At 46.0% G+C, this 26,329-nt stretch overlaps 1 protein-coding gene across 8 annotated transcripts in view; it reads right to left on the bottom strand.

Moving 5' to 3' along the window:
* The window catches only part of LOC145346831 (receptor-type tyrosine-protein phosphatase mu), an 834,856-nt gene that overhangs the window by 323,225 nt on the left and 485,302 nt on the right, over window positions 1-26,329 (bottom strand). For all 8 annotated transcript variants that reach the window (XM_080194637.1, XM_080194638.1, XM_080194639.1 and 5 more), the window contains one exon: window positions 7,699-8,007. In XM_080194637.1, coding sequence (XP_080050763.1) covers window positions 7,699-8,007 — 309 coding nt within the window. The remainder of the gene's footprint in view (window positions 1-7,698; window positions 8,008-26,329) is intronic.

Here is a 26,329-nt window from a genome sequence, read left to right as displayed (position 1 = left end):
ATAGGCAACAAAAGCTCACAGTTTTAAAGTGAGGAGAAATGGAACCAGAGGTAATACATGGAAGCACTTCTTGCGTGGTGAGTTGTCGTGATCTGGAAGGTACTGGCTGAAGGAATGGCGGAAGCTGTACAAATATTCAAAGGGGAATTGGATAAGTATTTTAAGGGCTTGGAGGAGACAGTGGGGGAGTGAAACGAGTTGGATTTCTCAACCCAGGAGCTGACACAGGCATGATAAGCTCTATGTGGGGATGTGGTGGTATTGTGGTGTTGTCACTGGACAAGTAATCCAGACAGCAGGGTAATGCTCAAGGGACGTGGGTTCCAATCTCACCATGGCAGATGGTGAAATGTGAATTCAATAAAAACCTAGAATTAAACTCTGATAGCCATGAAACCATTGTCAATTGTTCTAAAAACTCATCTGGTTCATTAGTGTCGTGTAGGGATGGAAATCTGTTGACCTTATCTGGTCTGGCCTATGTGCCATTGATGTGGATATGCCGGCATTGGACTGGGGTAAACACAGTAACATGTCTGACAACACCAGGTTTCAGTCCAACCGATTTATTTGATAGTAAATTCACTAGCTTTTGGGTTAGCCCCACTCCCAGACTCACAGCAATGTGGGTGACTCCGAAATGCCCGCTGCAAGAAATTCAGTTCAAGTGCAATTAGGGATGGGCAATAAATGCTGACTCAGCCAGTAATGTCCACATCCATGAAGAAATGTAAAAAAAAATCAGTCCCCCTCCCCCCGCACTGCATCATTCAATAATTCTAATTTAAACTTAATTGCTGAAGCAAAGCTCAGGGGGAACGGCTGTCAGTGGAAGCGCCATTTTGAGTCTACAACTAACCACTAAAGTTAAAATGTTTGTTTGAATTTACTGTAGGTTCCTCTTGAGTCAATGAAAGGCAGGAGAAAGCCAATAGCTTACATAGTTTTGAGTTATTTTTATGGTCTGATTTCCTTAAAATATCATTTGCGGCCCAGCTAGTCTTAGAGAAATAAATGGTGACCACTGTGATTACGTGGAGAACATGTAACTTCTTGGAAGGAGATATTGGCAAACACAATGTCCTGAAAGTAGCTGGTGATCCAACTGCCCTCAGGCTGAAAAGGAATTGTGTTATGGAGGCAAGCGATGCTCAAAGTAACTTCCGGGCCAAAAGCCCTTCATAATTTACCGCTATACAATTATGGGAAGTGAAGCAGAATCCTCTGGGATTAACAGAATAATGGGGCCATTTCCAGAGGGAAGTGGACAGGGACAAGCTGTCTAATGGAGAGAATCATAGATTCCTCACAGTGCAGAAAGAGGCCATTCGGTCCATTGAGTCTGAACCGACAACTATCCCATCCAGGTCTTATCCCTGTAACCCTGCATATTTACCCTGCTAATCCTTCTGACCTATGCATCCTGGGACACTAAGGGGCAATTTAGCATGGCCAAGCAACCTAACCTGCACATGTTTGGACAGTGGGAGAAAACCGGAGCACCTGGAGGAAACCCATGCAGACACGGGGAGATCGTGCAACCTCCGCACACAGAGTGACCCAAGCCGGGAATCAAATCCAGGTCCCTGGTGCTGTGAGGTAGCAGTGCTAACCACATTGCCACCAGAGCTTCAACAACAGTAATTGATGATGAGAAAACGGTATAAACATGATTTTTATATCTACCATCAGACCATGCAAGGAAAAGTGGTTCAGCTATCAAAACATCACTGAATGGCAATGGTTGAATATTAGCTGAGGGCCAAAAAGAAATGCCATATCTGTATTTAAAAAGCACCTGTTTGCAGAGGGTTACTTAAACCGACTTCCAAATAACATACATGGATACAGAGCAGAAAATCTACGAGTTGCCAGAAGGGCAACTCTGAAGGAGAACTTGGCATCCAGAAGTCCTGGCGTAACTTCAGCTGGAGTATGTCAGAAGGGGAAAGGACCTAGTTTCATCAACTCCAGCCATTTCCTGTTACGATGCAGGCTGTACCCTCCTAAAACAATGCCTAAGAAAGGGTGGGCACTTCCTGCTTTCCTGATCCTTGGATGAATCTGGCAAGGGTGCTGCCAAAGTCTGTCTGCTGGTGTCCATCTGCCAACTTAAGACCATAAGAAATAGGAGCACCATTTAACAAGGTCATAGTTTATCTAACGCTCACTAAGTACATTTTCCATTTTGGGGGCAGCACGGTGTCCCAGCGGTTAGCATTGCTGCCTCACAGCACCAGGGACCCGGGTTTGATTCCCAGATCAGGTCACCATCTGTGCGGAGTTTGCATGTTCTCCCTGTGTCTGCATGGGTTTCCTCCGGGTGCTCCGGTTTCATCCCACAGTCCAAAGATGCGCGGGTTAGATGGATTAGCCATGCTAAATTGACATCAGGGGATTAGCAGGGTAAATATGTGGGGTTACAGGAATAGGGCCTGGGCAGGATTGTGGTTGTGCAGACCCGTTGGACCGAATGGCCTCCTTCTGCTGTGCAGGGATTCTGCGATCCTGCCTTGGGGTAAATGATGTACACTTGGGGCTCCCGGTGGGGATAGTAATCAGGTCAGGGGTTACAGTGCTCTTACTAAAGGGGGCTGAACAGAAAGTTTTATGGAGATACAAAGTCTGAGGTCATGCAGCAACCAACTCAAGAACCACTTCTGCAATCAGACTTTTGAATGGACCTACTTTGCACTACGTTGATCTTTCTCTAGACACTAGCTATGACCGTAACACTACATTCTCACTCTCCCCTTTCCTTCTCTATGAACGGAATGCTTTGTATAGCGCACAAGGAACAATACTTTTCACTGTATGTAAATACATGTGACAATAATAAATCAAATCAAATCAAAGGCAACTCCTCTCAAGAGTTAATAAGGCTTCCCTACTCTTGGGACAATGGCCCAGAAGGAGAACCTTGAAAATGAAGGATACTAATATAACCCATCCAAACTGGTCTTGTATACTTTAAAATAGATCTCCAGTGTGACTGGTGCTGGTATTACTGATTTTTTACCGGGATTTGAACACCAATTTGAACTGGCGTTTCCTTTGCAGAGCTTTTCGTGTATACCCTTCATGCTGCAGGCTCTCATCAGCAGGATAGCAAAGAATGGGATTCCACATAGAATTATAGAACCCTTACAGTGCAGAAGAAGGCCATTTAGCCCCTCAAGCCTGTACTGACAACAATCCCACCCAGGCCTTATCCCTGTTAACCCCATGTATTTACACAGCTAATCTCCCTGACACTAAGGAGCAAATGAGCATGGCCAATCAATCTAACCGGCACACCGATGGACATAACCCCAGCAGTTTTGGACTGTGGCACGAACACTATGAAAACAGTCCCCTTCCCTCACTTCGGTGACATAACATTTTGGACAGGGAAACGTTCACTAACCTGACCTTCTGCACGTTCCATTTATATTTCTGTGGGGTGATTTTTCTTCATTCTTTTTACCATTGTTCCCTGTGGGGTGAAACCCCTCCTGCTCGCTATGCATTGCAAGCGTGCCCGTGAAGATTCCCAGGTTTCTGAATGAATTCCACAGCTGGACATGCAGGAAATGGGAAATCTTGCTGCCGTTCTCCTGGGCATTCCCAGCCACCTTCTGTAAAGCTGGCCCATTGAACATGCCATGGTCAGGTCACCCAGTTCCACCTATCAAACTCTTGCAGTGTCTGACTGCACTTCCTCCTGCAAACATAACTGCATCCCGGACATTCTCTCTTCCACCTTCTTCCATTGGGAAAAAGATACAGAAGTCTGAGGTCATGTACAAACCAACTCAAGAACAACTTCTTCCCTGTTGCCACCAGACATTTGAATGGTCCTACCATGTATTAACCTGATCTTTCTCTACCTCCTAGCCATTCCTGTAACACTACATTCTGCACCCTCTCCTTTCCTTCTCTCCTTTGTACTGTACGAATGGTATGCTTTGTCTGTATGGTGTGCAAGAAACAATATTTTTCGCTGTATCCCAATGCATGTGACAATAATAAATCAAATCAAAGGTCATGCATTTTAGCATGCTGTGTTTGCAATAATTATATGTTCTTGCTGTTGTTGTATTCTTGTACCACACGATTATGTTGTGCAAATCTCACAAAGTTCTGCAGATCGGAGAGGGACTCAGGGATCAGAAGTGAATGGGCCAAAGTTTCCTTTCCAACAGAGACAGAATCGCCAATTCTTACTCTCATCAAACGAGCTGCACAAGCTTCACCCTTTTATTATTGAATTATATAGCGCAGAAGGGGGTGCCATGTGGCTCACTGTGCCTGGCCTGCGCTGGCTCTTTCAAAGACCTATCCAATTAATCCCCCGCCCCAGCTCTTTCCCAGTAGCTCTGCAAGTTTTTTTTTTCATTTTCAAGTACCTTTCCAATTCCCTTTTGAAAGTTATGATTGAATCCACCAGATCGTTATCTCACCTCAAAAAAATCATCCTGCGATTCTGAACAGGCTGGAATTTTAAAACCTGCTGCCAGGGGTCAGTGGAGTTAATAACAAACAGACAGTTTTTTAGGCAGAGGAGTGCAGGCTGCCACTTGTGGAATATACCACTGCCCTGACATGTCCACCCTGGAATAGTGTAGTCTGAGAGGATCTGGATAGAAATTGTTTATCACTTTCTCTCTAAACCTTTCCTCAGTCTGACTGTGCATAGGTCAGACTTTCATCTGTTTCTGTAACTAATTACTCCTGGAACAGGTCACTAGTCTTTCACCAGGGGCTTATAACTTGAGGGGCACAGCGCCACATCAGGCATAGCCACACAAACACACTCAGACAAACTAAGGGGCAATTTAGCATGACCAATCCACCTAACCTGCACATCTTTGGACTGTGGGAGGAAACACACAAAGACAGAGGGAGAGAATGCAGACTCTGCACAGTCACCCAGGGCCAGAATCTAACCCGGCACTGTGAGACAGCAGTGCTAACCACTGTGCCACCGTGCCACCCATAGAAATTGTTTTAAGAGAAGTAAAAATAAACTCAAAATCTTTGTGCAGTGGAAGTACATGCTTAGAATTATATTTCAATTTACTTTTCAGATCGGCAATAAATATATCTCTGCTTATATATGAAGCTTATAGAGACCCATGTAAACCATCACAAATACTGTGATAGATGCAGTGCAGTTACATTGTATTTCATTGTACTTTACTGCAGTCACATTGCATCGGTAAGCTGGGAGAGAGCACATCATGAGTGAGTGCGGATATCAGGCATTTGGACACAGTGGGCATTGGATGCAGAGGGGAAAGGGGTGATCTTTGCTTTTTGTCTTTGTGTTCTAACTTCTTAAATCTCCAGAGAGTGGTCTTGCTGTACTTCAGCAGTAGAGGCTATAAGTGAGAAAGTTGACTGGTAAATGGTAGGGAAAGTCTGGTAAGAATTGTGACTTTTATCACTCATCGTTTATAAGGTCTTTTTGTGGTTTATACTTTGTAAGGGCTACATTCTGTCATAATGAGGACTAGGAAAGAAGTAATTGATATTATTTGATAGTAAACATCTTCCATTTAATGGAGTAAGTCACGACAGGAGAGCTCAAAACTGTGGTGTGCTCCTCCTGCTCTATGTGGGAAGCCAAAAACATTGGTCCCAGAGCCTGGGACCAAGGTATGTGCAGGAAACATCTCCAGCTGCAGCTTCTGGAAAAGTTTACTTATTAATCACAAATAAGGCTTACATTAAAACTGCAATGGAGTGAAATTCCCCTAGTTGCCACAGTCCAGCGCTTCTTCAGGTCAATGCACCTAACCAACACATCTTTCAGAATGTGGGAGGAAACCGGAGCACCTGGAGGAAACCCACACAGACCTGGGGAGAACGTGCAAACTCCACACAGACACTGACCGAAGCTGGGAATTGCACCCGGATCCCTGGCACTGTGAAGCAGCAGTGCTAACCATAGTGCCACCGTACCACCGAACTTTGGAGCTGGAGCAGCATCTGGGAACATTGTGGATGGTCTGCGAGGTGGCGAGTATCGTAGAAAAGCACGTACAGAGAGGTGGTCCCACCATGGCCTGAGACTCCACAGACAGGAAGGAAATGGGTGACCAGCAGGCAGAGCAAGGGAACAAGGCAGGTAGTGCAGGGATTTCCTGTGGCCATTCCCCTCCCAAACAGATATACCATTTTGAATACTGTTGGGGGAAATGGCCTCTCAGGGGAAAGCAACAACAGCCAAATTAGTTGCACCACGGTTGACTCTGTTGCACAGGAGAGAAGGAGAAAAGTATTGGAATGCAATAGAGGGGATGCAATTGTAGGGAAATAAATAGGTATTTCTGAACTGCAACTGAGACTCCAGGATGGTATGTTGCCTCCTTGGTGCTAGGGTCAAGGATGTCTCAGTGGAGTTACAGGACATTCAGAAATGGGGAGGGTGAACAGCCAGTGGCCTTGCTACCCATTGGTACAAATGACATTGGCAATTTGAGCCACTTCAGATCAGCCATGATCTTATTGAATGGCGGGGCAGGCTCGAAGGGCTAGATGGCCTACTCTTGCTCCTATTTCTTATGTTCTTATGTTAAAAGGGATGAGGTCCTAGAAACAGAACATAGGGAGCTAGGAAGGAAGTTGAAAAGTAGGACCTCAAAAGTAGTGACCTCAGGATTACTACCAGTGCCATGTGTTAGTCAGAGCAGAGATAGCAGAATATAATCGGATGAATATGGGCTGAAGAGGTGGTGTGTGGGGGAGGGTTTTAGATTCCTGGAACATTGGGACTGGTTCTGGGGGAGGTGGGACCTTAACAAACTGGAGAGGTCGCACCTGGATAGGACCAGGACTCATTTCCTGAGTGTGGGGGTGGGAGGGGGTGGTATTTGCTAAAGTGCTTGGGGAGGGTTTAATCTAAAATGGCAGGGGGGTGGGAAGCCATGCAAGAAATCAGAAGGGGGGTAATCAAGGACAAGAACAATAGACAGAAAGGGAATAAGAAAAGCAATAGACGGAGAAATCAAGGGCCAGAATCAAACCGGGCCACAGTGAAAACTAGTCAGAGTGGGGCAAGTAGGCCGGGATTCTCCCAAAACAAAACCAATGGACAGGGAAAAGCAGGCTAGGAGAATCCCAGCTGAAATGTTAAAAAGATCAGGTTTGAGGATGAATTAATGGTGCAAATAGATGTAAACAGATATGGTATAGTCGGGATTATGGAGACATGGTTGCAGGATGACCGGAGGATTCAGTATTTGGGAAGGACAGACAAAAAAGAGAAGGCGGTGGAGTTGAATTGCTGGTTAAAGAGGAAACTAATGCAATGGTTAGGAAAGGTATTTGCTCTGATGGTGTGAAATCTGTATGGCTGGAGCTGAGAAACACTAAGGTGGAGAAAATGGTAGTGGGGGTTGGATATAGACCTCCAAACTGTAGTGCTGATGTTGGAAATGGCAGCAAACAGGAGGTCAGAACTAAAATAGCATTAGGGTTCCAATAACATAATGGGAAACCCAATTTAAGAAAGGTTCTGGTGCCTTTGCCCCTAACTTAGAACATAAGTTTAAGGTCAAAGGAAACGTGACCCTGGCTATCAGAGTCTAAATTACTGAGTGTGCAAGGTTAAAATTGAACCCAAGATTTCCAACTTTAAATATACCTGGCGTAGCTATCAGAAAGCATTTGACTGTCAAATTGCTACAATAACATATAACATTTATTACTTACCGTCTTCATCTGTCTGGATCACAAGCTCATCACTTTCCTTCCTTCCCTCTGAGTTCATCAGGACCAGTTTCACGCTGACGTTAGTATAAGGTGACAGGCCACGGAGGGTATACTGTGGCTGGATGTGCCCAGTCTCTTGGCAGACTTCTTCACCCACATGTTCCTGACCGCCCACCCCGTACCGGTACTGGGCTGTAAGGTTGAAGCTGTGGCAACGGGTCACATTGTAACCGAACGGCTCCCAGCGGATTGTGATCTGCCTGGACTTGATCTCCACGACGTCTATGTTCTTCGGTCCGTGCATGGGATCTTTTTGAAAAGAAAGGGAACATCCGTCATCGTTCCGGCATGTCCATTTTTGGGAAACAACTTCCTCTGTAATTCTGTGGCAGGGAGCCAGGTTTTATGATTTAGGTCCAACAGAGGGAAACTTCCCATCGTGTTTGGAAAACTGAATCAATCTTCTAAATCCCAGTAACAGAAATCAAAACAAAAACAAAATATTGGAGATCTGAAGTCAAGAACAGAAAAAGTGGGTTAAACTCAGCAGACCTGGCCACCTCTGTGGAGAGAGTGGAGGGGAGGGGGAGAGGGATTCTCCCATCCCGCTGCGCTGGAAAATTAGCGCAGCAGGCCGGGAGAATCGCGGCGGGGGGGGGATGGCTGGAGTACGCGGGGTTCCCACAAATCTGCCCCCAGCGGCAGATTTTTGGCATGGGCTTCTCCGAATCGAGCTGGGCAGCAAACAGGGGACTGACCATTCGAGGTCGTGCGCAGTGGCTCAATGGTTTCAGCCTCTCCAGGGTGAATAGGCCCTGCCTCTGAAATGTAATGATATTCATGCTGGTGGCCTCCTCATTGCACAGAGTGTGAGAGATTCTAGTGTGAACTCCCACTGAAAAAAAAACAGCGTGAATTACTCCAGTTTTCCCATAAATTCAACACTTAGAATTTCTTTGGGAGAATTCTGCCCTTAATGTTTCTACTCAAATTATTCCTCTTCAGAAGTGAATCATTCTCATCTGCCAACTTTTAAACATTCATAGACTAACGTGCTTTGATAAATAACTTTTTGTCTCCTCAGTTACACTCAGCCAAGCTGATGGGGAGAGGGGTTTGGAGTGTAGGGTGAGGCAAATTACAGGGTTATTCGCTTTACATCACTGCTACGTACCTATTGGTGTTTAGTTCAAGCCTACCATTAAGTTATTCATATAGGATAAGCAGCTAAGCCACAGTAAGTTTAGAGATGCAATCCCTTGCTTGTATTAAATTAACTGATCCCAATCATGACAGCAATATGGGCCGGATGCTCAGCCCCTGGTGTCTTGACAAATACGTGAATAGGATGGGAATAGAGGGGTATGGTCGCCGGAAGGGGAGGGGGTTTTAGTTAAGTCGGGCAGCAGGGTCAGTGCAGGGTCAGAGGGCCGAAAGGCAGGCCTCTGCTGTAATTTTCTTTGTTCTATGAGAGGGGAGCGATCAGCCCCAAGGCCTGATTGATATGAAGTCACCCCTGTTGAAAGTAAACACGTGGAAGTTGGTGAAGAAACAGAGCTGTCATATTGGCGATGCCACCACGATTGATGCTCACCATCAAACCTCACACATAAATCACGGCCACCTGGATGAGGTAATGGGTAGGGGTGGCAACTGACGTCCTTCAAACTGAATCCGAGGAAGGAGATAAAAGTAACTACAAACCATCAGGAAGAAATCGAAAGCATACTAAATATGCTGCAAACTAGCTTATATTCAAACTTTCGTAGCTGTTACTTTAGTATCTACATCCCTGGTCAGGGCAATTTCTAAACAGTGACCTTCCTTCCATCACTCGGATTCACACAGGTGAGATGGGTAATATTAATATAGAGGGAAATGGGCCATTTGCTGGCAATTGAAACTAGCTTTGTGGCAAAAACTGGGCAGCATGGACAAGTTGGGCTGAAGGGCCTGTTTCCATGCTGTAAACCTCTATGACTCTAATGACTGTGTTCTTTGTTCTTTCATGAATAGGATGGGAATAGAGGGATATGGTCCCCGGAAGGGTAAGGGGTTTTAGTTCAGTCGGGCAGCATGGTCGGTGCAGGCTTGGAGGGCCGAAGGGCCTATTCCTGTGCTGTAATTCTCTTTGCTCTTTGACTCTAGGTGATGACATACGGGATTGGAATTTCCTCCTGCGCTCACCCCAAAACCAAGGTCAACGGACTTTTCCATGATCCGCCTCGATTCCCGTGGCAGGGAGAATGGGAACATTTGGCCATAATGTTGCTCTTTAGTCAGGCCAGCACGTATTTTCATCCTTTCATGGGATGTGGTCGTCGCTAGCAAGACCAACATTTGTTGCCCATCTCTAATTGCCTCACTTTTGGGGGCCATTTAAGAATCAACCACATTGCTGGAGTCCCATGTAGGCCAGATCGGAACTCCTCCCTTAAAGGATATCAGTGAATGAGTTTTTTTTATAACAATTGTCAATGATTTCATGGTCATCATTAGACTTTTGATTGAATTTAAATTTCATTACCTTCTGTCGTGGGGTTCAAACCCGGGACCCCGGAGCAGTACCCTGTGTCAACTACTAGTCCAGTGAGAGTATTGCTATGCCATCCCCTCCCCTGTTGTAGTCTAGTGACTAACCAATGTAACAAATCCTGTCTAACATAAAGCCCAAGTCACATGACCAAATTTTTTCTGCCTTTCTTTCCCCAATATAAGTTAGCAAAAAAAAACTCCACATGATTAAAACAATAGATTTTGCACCAAGTATCAAGAAAAGGTTTGTTGTTATTGTAAAGTAACTAATGATGACAAATAACTGGGTGAAAGCCAACAACCTATTGATTGGTTGTGGTGGGTGGGAAGTTATTGGGTTTAGTTTGAATACTATTTGGTTATTATGAATACTATTTGGTTATATTATATTTCAGTTATATTTCTGTCAAAGCCAACCTTCTGAACATCTTCTATCCTTCTCTTGACCTTGGGATAGAATTATAAAGATTTGACACTGATAAAGTATTACAGCATTTTATACTTGAGATTTATTGTTTTTGTTTTATTAAGTTTAAGTATTAGTGTCAAAAGTAGGCTTACATTAATACTGCAATGAAGTTACTGTAAAAATCCCCTAGTCACCACACTCCGATACCTGTTGAGGCACACCAAGGGAGAATTTAGCGTGTCTAATGCACCTAACCAGCACGTCTTTCGGACAGTGGGAGGAAAGTGGAGCACCCGGAGGAAACCCATGCAGACATGGAGAGTACAGACTTCACACAGCCAGTGACCCAAGCCAGGAATTAAACCTGGGTCCCTGGCGCTGCGAGACAGCAGTGCTAACCACTGTGCAACCGTGCCACCCTTAAGACTGCAGGCATGATGGACATTGATTTTAAACACCTTCATTTAGTGTACAGCTCATATCTGCTTCCACAAGAATGAAGAATCAAACTATAAAGAGCTGTCAAATAACGGAGATATTTTCCTTTCAACTGCATAACCAAGGCGAAACCGAATGCAAGTTGAAATGAATTGAAACATCGTAACCTTGCCTTATTTTGAGATGGTTAGCTGTAGGGCATCAGAATCATTTCTTTGCAGTGACAGTGACAGACAATAATCATTTCCAACATGCCATGCATCAAGAACAGAGTTGTGAGGGGAATACATCAACGCAATGGTCTTGATCAATGCTCAATCCTACTCGAGTATGTATCGGGCTTTGTACACATGTGTTTTACATTTCCATTGACCCGGTTGACAAAATAAATCCATAGGGGAATTTTTAAAAACCCACTCGAAGGCACATAGTCACAAGTCAATCACTGAAGTGTTTCCGAGTATGCACGCTCGCTAGGATGAAGATAATTACTATGAGACTGTCAACCAATCTGCTCAGTGAGGTATTAATCATGAGATGAAGTAATGCAGTTATCGAGTCTTAGGGCCCAATTTTGCCATTAAGTTGCGCCCGTTTTTGGGTGCATACACATGGTAAAGTGGGGCGTGAGGTGGGTAACGTGATCCGCGCCCGCCATCGTGCCGGTTCCCCCTTTACCAAGGGTCAAAAATGGCTGTCGTCAGCACCATACCCAAAACGGGCATGATGTCAATTTAAATGCATTTGCATACATTTAAATTGACTTAATGGGCTGCACGCCCAAACTTACCGGCACTTCACCCTTTCACCGCGTTCACCCGTCCAGATTCAGCGTGAAGCAGACATGGTCCGCAAAGATCCGATTCAGGTGCGCCAGGTTCTGAGGAGGTAAGTTCAGAGTCTCCGGCGACTTTCTGACTCAGACCACTGGGGACAGGGGGAAGTGGGTCAGATGCCTCCATTCAGATTGGTGGGTGTGAGGGAGAGGGTGGGATGGTTCCACTCAGATACATGATACTCAGATACTCAGGGATACATGTTCATAGCTCATTGAAAGTGGAGTCACAGATGGACAGAGTGGTGAAGAAGGCATTCGGTATGCTTGGTTTCATTGGTCAGAACATTGAGCACAGGAGTTGGGATGTCTTGTTGAAGTTGTACAAGACATTGGCAAGACCACACTTGGAACACTGTGCACAGTTCTGGTCACCCTATTATAGAAAGGATATTATTAAACTAGAAAGAGTGCAGAAAGATTGACATAGCAATTTTGCCTGTTTTCCTAAGCTACATTCAGTAGTTGGGCACAGGAGAATTCATTTCCAAATCTTCTTCACAAAATAAATCACTTATCATAATTTCCCGAAAAACAAAACAAAGAAAATGTTTTTATTTCATTTTGATAAAGCTGTCCCCTGTCGTTTGCACAATTAATGACAGTTACATAAGAAATCTCATCTGAATTATACAGGCTGATTAAAATATAAACTGTGATAACAATTGTCGAAATGATCGTAAGAAGAAACATAATGCGAGAATTAGAACAATTTAAACTTCTACCACAATTTGTTCAAAATCATTTTTAATTGCTGTGTACAACTGCAAATAGGTTGACTGAACCAGTTAACAATCCTACACTGACAGTGTTCAACAACATTCTTGCTGCATATCACCATGACTGACTCTGAGTTACATCTGAGCATTTCTTATTCATTACTGGAATGGACAACATGCATTAGTCCCCCTTCATTCCCTGAGACATTCACCCATCAGTACACAATGGGGACAGTGTGTACCAGCTACAAGATGCACTGCAATAGGGGCAGATTTACAATGAATCATACTTTGCCCTGGCAGGGGCTACCAAAAACGCAGACACTCTGATCGTCCCTCACTGACAATCCGGTAGAGATGTCAAAGCAAAATAGTGAAGATGCTGGGATCTGAAACAAAAACAGAAAATGCTGGAAGATCTCAGCAGGTCTGGGCTTAAACGCAGCCTCTATTCTCTCTCCACAGATGCTGTCGACCCTGCTAAGAGTTTCCAGCATTTTTTGTTTTTGTTTCAGGTATGGACATACATTGCAAACTTACCCATGATTGATAAATCAATCACTGTTCTCAGCCAAGCACAGATGAGTGGGCGAAGATTTATCTGATACGCTGGAGCCCTGGGTTCTACACATGAACTCCAAGCCACCTGAAGAAGGGACAGGCTGTCCCGAAAGCTTGCAGCTTTTGCTACAAATAAACCTGTTTGGACGTTAAACTGGTGTTGTGGGATTTCTTTCTGTTTTACCCCAGTCAAACGCCGGCATCTCCACATCATGACTACCTTCCACACATGCGCTGTGGAAACATTTATTCACCCCTCTGAAGCTACATTTCCCACACTGCATGTGGCACAATGAGGACTGCCAGTCTGGAATAAATGGGGAGACCCAGCCCACGCTGCCCAATTGGAAGTATAGCCCTGACGTTTGGGAATCCCAGTCTGAGAAACCGCCAGCCGAAGTGGCTGTCACGTGGTCAGGGCTGGAATTGGACTTGAAAATCCCTGCTCCAGGTGGTGGACACCAGGATCATAGAATCATAGAATCCTGGCAGTGCAGAGGAGGCCATTCAGCCCATCAAGTCTGCACCAATTCTCTGACAGAGCGTCTTACCCAGGCTCTCCCTCCACCCTATCCCGAGAACTCTACACATTTACCATGGTTAATCTATCTAACGCATACATTTTTGGACACCAAGGGGCAATTTAGTGTGGTCAATCCACCAAACCTACACATCTTCGAAATGTGGGAACAAACTGGAGCACCTGAAGGAAACCCATGCAGACACGGGGAGAACATGCAGTCTCCACGCAGACAGTCACGTGAGGCCAGAATTGAACCTGGGTCCCTGGCGCTGTGAGGCAGCAGTGCTAACTGCTGTGCCACCGTGCTGCTCTGGGATCATAGCCATCCTCCCCTCCCCATTCCCCCTCTTTTATCCCCTATCCCTGCTCCTTCACTCTTCTATCCTTCCTCCTTCACCCACCATCACCCCTCCTTCACTCTCTGCCCCATGTCAGTGGTAGGTTTCATGCGACTGCAGCCCACCGGAGCTCTGCTTCGGCACCTCAAGCCAGAGCCACGGGGAGGAGAGGCTGGCTGGAATACACAGGACTAGTTGGGCACTAGGGAGCAGAACACAAGTGTTGATAGTGTACACAAGGGATTTGGGAAAGAGTGTGTGTGTGTGTGTGTGTGTGTGTGTGTGTGTGTGTGTGTGTGTGTGTGTGTGTGTGTGTGTGTGTGTGTGTGTGTGTGTGTGTGTCTGCGAGTGAGTGAGTGTATGACTAGTGAGTGAATGAGTGTGTATGAATGAGTGAGTGAGTGAGTGTGTATGAACAAGTGAGTGAGAGTGTATGAGCGAGTGAGTGAGTGAGTGAATGAGTATGTGTGTTTGTGTGTGTGGTGAGGGTGCACGGGATTGTGGGGCTTGGGCCTCCTGGTCTCAGGGTTAGGGGGTAGAGGGGGTGCGAGGTGGTGGGGTGAGTTGAGCACAGCGCCTCACTGACAGTAAATCCACCAATGCACTGCAGCAAGCACCCTTTGACAGCAGCTTCCAAACCATTATACCCAGCAGAACAAGGGCATCCAATGCATGGGAATAACATCTCCGCAAGGTTCCCTCCAAGTCCCACAACACCCTGCCATGTAAATGTATCACCATCAATTCAGTACTGTAGGTTAAAATCCCAGAACTCCCTCCCTAACAGCACTGAACCCACACACTGCAGCAGTTCGAATTATGGCCCACCATCACCTTCTGAGGGGCAATTGGAGTGGGCAAACAACATCTTGTTATAGACACCCACAACTCATGAGTCAGGTCAGACTCGATGGGCCAAAGGGCTTCTTCTGCACTGTAGTATTCTGTGATTCTGTGAACAACTTTCCACACACGGCTTTGGCCCAGCAGTGCTGAATCCTTCCACTTGATCCCTCCTCGATGTCGGGGAGACATGTTGCTGCTCTGGCCGTCAAATCATTTGAAGCAACGTTGCTGCCTTTGAGAGAAGGCAGAGCAAGTAATGGAGGTGGCACCGGGTGTCGGGAATGTAACGAGGAAAGGTCAATGAGAAATGGTTTGATTTCTTGAGGAAAAAAAATGCAATTTGGAGATGACCTTATCAAAGTTTTCAAGAATATGAAATGGATTAACAATGCGGTCAAGTCTTCTCACTGTTGGTGCAGGACTCAAATACCAAAAAATATGGGTCATAAATCAGGAGTAAAAATGGAAATTAAAATAATCATCCATCCATTGACTCTGTCTACACTTCCCGCTGCCTCGGAAAAACAGCCAGCATAATCACGGGCCCCACACACCCCAGATATACGCTCTTCCACCTTGTTCCATTGGGAAGGAGGTACAAAAGTCTGAGGTCACCGACCAACCAACTCAAGAACAGCTTCTTCCTTGCTGCTGTCAGACTTTTGAATGGACCTACCTTGCATTAAATTGATCTTTCTCCACACCCTAACTATAACTGTAACACTACATTCTCCACACTCGTTTCCTTCTCTATGAATGGCATGTTTTATCTGTATAGCGCGCAAGAAACAATACTTTTCACTGTACACTAATACATGTGACAATAATAAACCAAATCAAAATTATTTCCGTCCGTAGGATATGTAGAGTTGTAGAAACAGGTACTTTGGAGGAGATCAGGGGACAGACTGACAGTGGGAATTTTGGGCCCCTCTCCCTGCGGAATGTTTCTCAGCAGTGGGGGGGGGGGGGGGGGGGGGGGGGGTGGGGGGCGGCTGCCATTGGCCGGCTGTAGAATCTTTTGGACCCACCATTGTCAATAGGTTTTCCCATTGTATCCATCCCTTGGCACTGAGAAACCTGAGACGGGGTGGGGGGTGGTTACATTGGCGGGACCGGGAAACCATCTGCTGGTCAGTGGCCTGAAAATCCTGCCCTAGGTCTATTTCTGGAGAGAGTAAGGAATGAGATGCGCAGAGGAAGATGAATCAGTTGAAAAGGGCCACTGAGACTAATGTTCCTAAAACTAACCCTTCTGTTCCTTTTCCAGGGTTTAGTCTTGAATGCTAATGATTTTGAGGAATACTTTTCTGTCCCGTTATATTTACAATCAAGGCATGAATCCCTCGAATACTTAAAGGAGTTGTGATGTGTTCAAATGAATAAACAAGCTCATTTGTTCATCCTGACATAGCACCAGCTTAATTATAATGTGCAGTACCCAATACCAGTGACTGTTCAATTGCCTGGAGCAATGGAAAATAATGACAGGACCGACTAACCCTCGCCTCGTACTGGCCTGCCTTAAATAATCAGCCGCAACATTGCGAAACACAAAGAGGGGAAGCAAAGCCAATTGTTTTCCTGGCTGACAGCAAGCAGAGGAGGATTGCCACAACAGCACATAGCACCTTCCCCTCAGCTCATCAGATTCAGGCATTCCAGCAAAGGAACATTCTCAACCTGGGCCACCTCTGGGTCAAAAGTAGCAGAGCCAGAGGGCAGGGCGGACGTATGCCAGAGAGAAGTGTCTTTGCAGCCGCCCCTGTTTGATCTGCCTTGAGTGAGATTGTCAGTTTGCTGCCAATTAGCAGGCACTCGGAGGCAACGGCCTCAGGCTCACTTGGACCTTGCCCGGGACCTTTCAGAGTCAGTTCGCACAAGAGCGGCAAAGCCGCCTCCAGGGAGGTTTGAACTGGGGTGGGGGAAGAGCCAGAGGTGAAAACGAACGGTGTTAATCAGAATTGCACGCGCTTCCTTTATGTGCAGGGCCCCAGCTGTCTTTCGACTCCCCGTCTGCCACCCGTCACGCCTGTTTGCCATGCAGTGTGTGGCACCATGACAAATACAATAGACGGACTATCAGCTCTGTCACTCCAGCTGATCAGATTTGAGGCAGCAGCAGCTGGGTTTGAGGTGTCTGATGGTTCAAATAAATCATTCCAATTTGTTAGCGCAGCCTGACACGACTCCCATTTTTACGCACTCGGTACTCCCGGATAACCTACTTCTTAATCGTTGTGTTATTGGAAGCAGGCAGTGTAAGGGCCACATTTTGTGCAATAAATCCCATTACGCATGGCGGTTGAGACCGAGCCTAAACATTATCTCTGAGCAGCCAAACAGAGAATAAATAAAAGGTAGACAGTGCCCCAGCTGGGAATTACAGAATGTTAGAGCAAAGATGTTATTTATCCGACAGTGAAGTATTGTGATGGTAAAATAAGGAAAGTATCCTGACAAGGAGAGTACAGCTTAGTAACAAATAGGTTCGTCCCTTAAATAGTGAATTCATGTTTGCAAAGGGAGCCACAGAACCGAGACTGGATGCTTCCTAACTTAGAGAAAGGGTGGAGTGGGTCAAAGAAAATCAGAGAAACCACGGAAACCCTACAGTGTACAAGGAAGCCATTCAGCCCATTGAGTCTGCACCAACAACAATCCCACCCAGGCCATATTCCCGTAACACCACATATTCACCCCGCTAATCCCTCTAACCGATGCATCCCCAGGACACTCAGGGTTAATTTAGCATGGCCAAGCGACCTAACTCGCACATCTTTGGACTGTGGGAGGAAACCGGAGGAAATCCAGCAGCTACAGGAAGAACGTGCAGACTCCACACAGACAGCCATCCAAACCAGGAATCGAACCCAGGTCCTTGGTGCTGTGAGGCAGCAGTGCTAACTATTGTGCCACTGTGTCACCCCATCAATCTTCACTCACATTCAGGTGTGATTGAACCTGATACTGGGTGCAGGGTTTTGTGTTCAGCGATTACCTGACATCCAGTCTTGTTGAAGGAGGCTTCAGGCTCATCAACAAGACTGAAGCCTGTGGCCCAGCCTCAACTGTGCGACTGACTGGCTGCACGCTCATCAGGTGCATGCGTGGCTAGCGTGATGTCTGGCTCATCTGCACTTCTTAAAGGCAGTCTGTCCTCCCTAAAGAAGAGGTTACGGCAGTAGATAGAATAGTCTCAGGAAGACTTTGCTGGAAGGAAAAAGAATAGTCACGCATCAACAGGGTCAGAGAAAGGGCTCCCAGATTCTTGGATGTGGTGTTCCTGGTTTTAGCCAAACAGGAGGAGAGGCCATGTTTCCAAAGGGGCCAGGAGAATTTCTAGCACACCGTGTGGAGGGAATGGGAGGTGACCTGGGAAGTGGGTTGCAGAAGTTTAGCACCAAGGACCGGGCAGCAGTTCTGGGAAAAGTTCACTGACGAGTGATCAAGGTTAGTGAATAAATCTTCAACTAACATCTCCTGTTTAATACAAGACCCATAGATAGAACCATAGAATCCTACAGTGCAGAAAGAAGCCCTTCTGCCCATTGAATCTGCACCAACCACAATCCCACCCAGGCCCTATCCCCATATCCCTACATATTTTACCTGCTAATCCCTCTAATCTACACATCTCAGGACACGAAGGGGCAATTTTAACATGGCCAATCAACCTAACCCGCACATCTTTGGACTGTGGGACGAAACCAGAGCACCCGGAGGAAACCCACGCAGATATGAGGAGAATGTACAAACTCCACACAGACAGTGACCCGAGCCAGGAATCAAACCCAGGTCCCTGGAGCTGTGAAGCAGCTTTGCTAACCACCATGCTACTGTGCCGCCCAACTCTCCAACGACTCAATGCATCACACCTCCCTCACTCATCCATCAGCAGTCAGCACTCAGTGCTAACCACTGTGCCTCCCTTACTGATCCATCAGCAGTCAGCACTCAGTGCTAATCACTATATCTCCTTCACTCATCCATCAGCAGTCAGCACTTACACCTGACAGCCAGACATCTGCTCCACCTCACCCTTCACACACTTGCCAATGTTGCCTCATAACTACATCTTGCATCTTCCGTGATTGAACTCTGGCAGGCACATCACCCAAACACAGTGCCATATGCCCATTGGCATTCATCCCTCTCCCTTGCAAGACAGGGTCACACACAATGGCAGGGAGCAGCAGCAAACTGCCAAGGGACAGGCAGAGCTGCACTGATCAAGCACTCAGGAAGTGACGGATATCCACATCGTGGGGCTGACAGTGACTGAGCCCTTTCCTCCAGCAATTCTGGGGACAATCAGAATGAAAGTATATTCCTGCCTTCTTCACTTTCACAAATCACGGACTTCACCATCGCTCACGAGAAGAGCAAGCTACAGATGGGATGGCCATCAACACAGAACATAGAACACTACAGCACAAACAGGCCCTTCGGCCCACAAGTTGCGCCGACCACATCTATACCTACCAAGCCATAGAACTATCTGTAACTTCCAATCCCATTAGATCCCATGTACTCATCCAGAAGCCTTTTAAAAGACCCCAGCGAGTTCACCTCTCCCACCACCAACGGCAGCCAATTCCACTCACTCACCACCCTCTGAATGAAAAACTTACCCCTAACATCTCCTCCATACCTGCTCCCCAGCACCTTAAACCTGTGTCCTCTCTTAGCGACCATTTCAGCCCTAGGAAATAGCCTCCAAGAATCCACCCTATCTATTCCTCTCAACATTTTATAAACCTCTATCAGGTCGCCTCTCAACCTTCGTCTCTCCAGGGAGAAGAGGACCTTTTGCTATCCCCCATTGCAAACCTCCCTTTCAGGGCCCCAAGAATAGCTGCCTGGCCGGCCAGGGCATCCTCACCAAGGAGGGCTTGGGCAACAACTAAGGAACATTATTGTCTGATTTGCCCCTCCAGCATCTGTTCGGGTCAATGCACCTAAACAACAAGCCTTTCGGACTGTGGGAGGAAACCCACACAGGCACAGGGAGAACGTGCAGACTCCGCACAGGCAGTAACCCAAGCCAGGAATCGAACCCGGGTCCCTGTCACTGTGACACAGCAGTGCTAACCACTGTGCCACCATGCCACCCATGGCATCAAATCAACATTAGATACTGTTTGACGTCACGATTCACTCATGCTGAATACCAATTTCGGCACAAGTTCTCAGATGTTAATAAGGAGCACTTTGTAGCTTTTGACTAGATCGAGTGGGCCTTTGTCATATTCAGCGTCTAAGTCGATGTGGTACATCTGGGTTTACTCTGATTGTCTGCATAACAAGTTGCTGTGACGGACTCATTTCAGAGACAGGTTAAGAGTCAACCACATTACTGCGAGTCTGAAGTCACAAATAAGCCAGAACGGGACAGCAGACCAGTAAATCCAACAGTTTCAAGGGCAGGATAAACGATACTAGCTTTATATTCTGGATTTTTCTTGTAGTTCATGGATTTTCAACCTCCCAGCTGCTGTAATGGGATTTGAACTCATATCTCTGGGTGATTGGTCCTGGTCTCTGGATGACTAGTCTGGTGACGTAAACGCTATGTAATTATATCCATTCACTGGCAGTGTAATGATTGCTGCTTCCCATTCTGTTTTTATTCCTAGGCAGGTTCTCTTCCAGTATTTTCTTGGCAAAGGATTCCATCCCTTAACATATTATTGACATTACTGAGTTTGTTGACCTTGTCAACGTTATTTTTTGTCATTCCTTTCATCTGCTTCCTATTTTGGAGAATCTCTGTAGCGCTTAGTGATCTTTCCATTGTTATAATCACCCTGTCCTCCCAACTCTCCTTCAGCAGCTCAGATACATCCTAAATGGTCCCTACAATAGTAGGTCTTCAGTTCCCCTACTTTACCATGTACATCTTTTCTATGAAATGCTCTCTGTGAGTTACCTCTGAACAATGAATATTGTAGAGTACTTGCAAAGCACTAACAAGCATTTTGGACCATTAGAACAATGCTGGTGTTTATATTCCCCGTGGGGCTCCCTCTCATTTTGGGACTGATATTTCTGTCCTAATGTAAAGTACGTAACTACTGGGGGGGTTTGTGGCCCTGTCGCTGTAGGAGTGGGGCTGTAAAACACAGCAAACCGTTGAAAACGCTATGGAGTCTGACAGGTACAGAAGATTGGGTCTGCAAAAAGGGCTGTAACATTCTGCCCATCAATTATCTCCAACGGCACTGCAACAGCAGTGATACCTGACACAACCTTTCACAATGCCTTCATACGACTAAACTGATGTTGAAGTGTCAAACTTAGATCCTGGTTTCCAGAGGATTACATAGGATACAGGGCACACACAAAAAGGCCATTTGGCCCAGCCAATCCCAATCTCCTCCCCCTTTTCCTCATCTAAATCTACCATTATAACTCTCAGTGTTCAGTAAAGCTTTATTTATTCATTAGACACAAGTAGGCTTACATTAACATTGCAATAAAGTTACTGTGAAAATCCCTTTTTTGCCACACTCTGGTGCCTGTCCGGGTACACTGAGGGGAAATTTGGCAAGGCCAATGCACCTAACCAGCACGCCTTTCAGATTGTGGGAGGAAACTGGAGCACCTGGAGGAAACCCATGCAGACATAGGGGAGAATGTGCAGACTCCACACAGATAGTGTCCCAAAGCCAGGATTCAAACCGGGTCCCTGGCGCTGTGGGGCAGCAGTGCTAATCACTGTGCCATCGTGTCGCCCCTGCTTCCTCACAGTGCCAGGGACCTAGGTTCGATTCCCGGCTTGGGTCACTGTTTCTGCGGAGTCTGCACGTTCCTCCCGAACAGGTGCCGGGCTTTTCACAGTAACTTCGTTGCAGTGTTAATGTAAGCCTACTTGTGGCAATGATAAATACATGATAAACTTTAAGCACTCCCTGAGGTGACAAGTTTCTCATTCTCACCATTCCTTTGGGAAAAGAGTTTCTTCTCATTTCCTTGATGGATTTCTTGGTGATTATTTTATATTGATGACCTTTTCCCTGTAAGCGGAAACAGTCTTCCTGTATCCTTCCTATCAAAACCCTTCATCATTTTAAAGGCCTCCATAAGGTCACCCCTCAGTTTGCCAAGAGAAACAATAACCTGCCGGCCAATCCTTTCCGAATAGGCTTGGCCGTGCATTTTTTGTATCTCTTCCGAGCTTTCCAGAATATGAAATTCTAGCTCATCAACATAACGGAGTAGTGAGCATCAGCAAACAGCTGCTTGTTAACCAAAGGAATTGCAGACAGCATCTTTAGCGCACCCTGGAGATAGTTCAATAAAGAAATATCATCTGCATCAGGATGGCTCACAGTCACCGCTGGGAGATCGGAGGAACATAGTGACATTGTAATGTGTACTCAGATAGTCGTAAAAAGCAGCACTCGAGAACTAGTATTGTGATAATTCTAAAATGTTAAGCATACGCTAACGGAATGCTTCTTTGTCGCTGCACTACATCAAGACATCGCTTCCCTCAACCAAACCTGCCGGCAGCATGGCCTTCTCAAGTACATGTTCACTAATGGCTTTGTTAATTGTTTTGCTTGCATCAATTAAACATCCAAACATCGCCAAGTATTCAAACCGTTCTCACACGGTGATAAAAATAAGATCAGCTGCGTCACCAAATACCTCAACTTCGGATAGGAAAATATTAAAATGTTTGAGATTTTTTTTCCCAAGATGGTGTCGGAGCAAGGCGATTTCTTGCAAGCTGTGCCCAGTATACCTTCTAATTCTATCGTTTAGTCTCGTTCTGTGCTTCTAAAATTTTTTTCTAACTCGTTTAAACTCTTTAACACTGCTCCAAGTCAATCTCTTATAGATTTAGTGATCTTCAGGACCATAGCGAGGGGGATTGAATATAAAAGTAGGGAGGTCTTGCTGCAGCTGTATAGGGCACTGGTGAGGCCGCAGCTGGAGTACTGTGTGCAGTTTTGGGCGCCGCACCTGCGCAAGGATATTTTGGCCTTGGAGGGAGTGCAGAGGAGGTTTACTAGGCTGATACCGGAGTTGAGGGGGTTGAGCTATGAGGAGAGGCTGAATAAACTAGGCTTGTACTCGTTAGAGTTTAGAAGAATGAGGGGAGATCTCATTGAGATGTATAAGATGATGAATGGGATGGATAGGATAGAGGTGGAAAGACTCTTCCCGCTCAAAAAAGACAGTAGGACTAGGGGGCACAGCCTCAAGATAAAGGGGGGGCGGTTCAGAACGGAGTTGAGGAGGAACTTCTTCACTCAAAGGGTGGTGAATCTCTGGAATTCTCTGCCCGTTGAAGTGGTGGAGGCTGCCTCGCTAAATATTTTTAAGAAGCGGGTTGATGGGTTTTTGATAAGAGAGGGGATTAAGGGTTATGGGGAGAGGGCGGGAAAGTGGAACTGAGCCACGACAGATCAGCCATGATCTTATTGAATGGCGGGGCAGGCTCGAAGGGCCAGATGGCCTACTCCTGCTCCTATTTCTTATGTTCTTATGTTCTTAAAGACACCCGATCTGAAACTGACCCAGACCAACATTATTTGATTTGATTTATTATTGTCACTTGTATTAGTATACAGTGAAAAGTATTTTTTTTTGCATGTGGTACAGACAAAGCATACCGTTCATAGAGAAGGAAAGGAGACAGTGCAGAATGCAGTGTTACAGTCATAGCTAGTGTGTAGAGAAAGTTCTACTTAATGCAGGGGAAGTCCATCCAAAAGTCTGATGGCCACAGGGATGAAGCTGTTCTTCAGTTGGTTGGTACGTGACCTCAGACTTTTGTATCTTTTTTCCAAATGAAGGAGGTGGAATAGAGAATGCCTGGGGTGCACGAGGTCCTTCCTCATGCTGACTGCTTTTCCAAGGCAGCAGGAAGTCTAGACAGAATCAATGGATGGGGGACTGTTTTACATGATGGGTTGGGCTACATTCACAACTGGATTTGATTTGATTTATGATTGTTACATGTATTAACATATAATGAAAAGTATTGTTTCTTGTGCACTACACAGACAAAACATGCCGTTCATAGAGAAGGAAATGAGAGAGTGCAGAATGTAGTGTTTGTAGTTTCTTGTGGTCTTGGGCAGAGCAGGAGCCGCATCAAGCTGTGATACAACCATGAGAACATAAGAGATAGGAGCAGGAGTAGGCCATCTAGCCGTTCGAGCCTGCCCCGCCATTCAATAAGATCATGGCTGATCTGAAGTGAATCAGTTCCACTTTCCCACTTTCTCCCCATAACCCTTAATTCCCTTGTCTATCAGAAATCTATCTACCCGTGACCTAAATATACTCAACGAGGCAGCCTCCACCACTTCAGTGGGCAGAAAATTCCAGAGATTCACCACCCTTTGAATGAAGAAGTTCCTCCTCAACTCCATTCTAAACTGCACCACCCCCGCCCCTTATTTTGAGGCTGTGCCCTCTAGTTCTGCTTTCCTTTCTAAGCAGGAAGAATCTCTCTACCTCTACCCTATCGAGCCCCTTCATTATCTTGTAAGTCTCTATAAGATCCCCCCTCAGCCTTCTAAACTCTAACGAGTACAGACCCAGTCTATTCAATCTCTCTTCATAAGCTAACCCCCTCATCTCTGGTATCAGCCTAGTGAACCTTCTCTGTACTCCCTCCAAGGCCAATATATCCTTTCGCATATATGGGGACCAAAACTGCACACAGTACTCCAGCTGCGGCCTCACCAGTACCCTGTACAGTTGCAGCAAGACCTCTCTGCTTTTATATTCTATCCCCCTCACTATAAAGGCCAACATTCCATTCGCCTTCTTGATCACCTGCTGCACCTGCAGACTGGGTTTTTGCGATTCGTGCACAATGACCCCCAGGTCCCTCTGCACTGTAGCATGCTGCAGCTTTTCACCCTTTAAATAATAATCCCTCCTACTATTATTTCTACCAAAATGGATAACCTCACATTTGCTAACATTATACTCCATCTGCCAGGTCCTCGCCCACTCATTCAGCCTATCCAGATCTCTCTGCAGACTTTCCACACCCTCCACGCAATTTGCTTTTCCTCTCATCTTCGTGTCATCAGCAAATTTTGTTACCCTATACTCAGCCCCCTCCTCCAGATTGTCTATGTAAATGGTAAACAGTTGAGGCCCCAGCACCAATCCCTGCGGCACTCCACTAGTCACCAACTGCCAATCAGAAAAGCACCCACTGATTCCAACTCTCTGCTTCCTGTTAGATAACCAATCCTCTATCCACACTAACACCTTACCCCCAACTCCGTGCACCCTAACCTTCTGCAGCAACCTTTTGTGAGGCACCTTATCAAACGCCTTCTGGAAATCTAAAAACACCACATCCATAGGTTCCCCTCTGTCTACCGCACAAGTCACATCCTCATAGAATTCCAATAAATTTGTTAAGCATGACTTCCCTTTCACGAATCCGTGCTGCGTCTGCTTGATCAAACCAGAAAGAATGCTTTCTCTTGTGCATGAGTCGCAAAAACCCAGCTTGCAGGTGCAGCAGGTGGTCAGGAAGGCGAATGGGATGCTGGCCTTCATAGCGAGGGGGATTGAATATAAAAGTAGGGAGGTCTTGCTGCAGCTGTATAGGGCATTGGTGAGGCCGCAGCTGGAGTACTGTGTGCAGTTTTGGGCGCTGCACCTGCGCAAGGATATTTTGGCCCTGGAGGGAGTGCAGAGGAGGTTTACTAGGCTGATACCGGAGTTGAGGGGATTGAGCTATGAGGAGAGGCTGAATAAACTAGGCTTGTACTCGTTAGAGTTTAGAAGAATGAGGGGAGATCTCATTGAGACGTATAAGATGATGAATGGGATGGATAGGATAGAGGTGGAGAGACTCTTCCCGCTCAAAAAAGACAGTAGGACTAGGGGGCACAGCCTCAAGATAAAGGGGAGGCGGTTTAGAACGGAGTTGAGGAGGAACTTCTTCACTCAAAGGGTGGTGAATCTCTGGAATTCTCTGCCCGTTGAAGTGGTGGAGGCTGCCTCGCTAAATATTTTTAAGAAGCAGGTTGATGGGTTCTTGATAAGAGAGGGGATTAAGGGTTATGGAGAGAGGGCGGGAAAGTGGAACTGAGCCACGACAGATCAGCCATGATCTTATTGAATGGCGGGGCAGGCTCGAAGGGCTAGATGGCCTACTCCTGCTCCTATTTCTTATGTTCTTATGTTCTTATGGTCCATCTGTAAAAGTTGGTGAGAGTCATTAAGTTGATCTTTCTCTGCACCCTAGCTATGACTGTAACACTAAATGCTGCACTCTTTCCTTCTCTATGAATGGTATGCTTTGTTAGTATCGTGTGCAAATAACAATATTTTTCACTGTGACAATAATAAATCAAATCAAATCAAAATCATTTTCATCCATAAAATATACAGAGTTGTAAGAACAGGGAGCGTGGAGGAGATCAAGGAACAGGC

The sequence above is a fragment of the Carcharhinus amblyrhynchos genome, chromosome 8, assembly GCF_965287045.1.
Source record: "Carcharhinus amblyrhynchos chromosome 8, sCarAmb.v2.hapA, whole genome shotgun sequence".
Taxonomy (NCBI): Eukaryota; Metazoa; Chordata; class Chondrichthyes; order Carcharhiniformes; family Carcharhinidae; genus Carcharhinus; species Carcharhinus amblyrhynchos.
The sequence above is the reverse complement of the archived record's forward strand: the minus strand, read 5'-3'. Positions and strand labels throughout refer to the sequence as shown.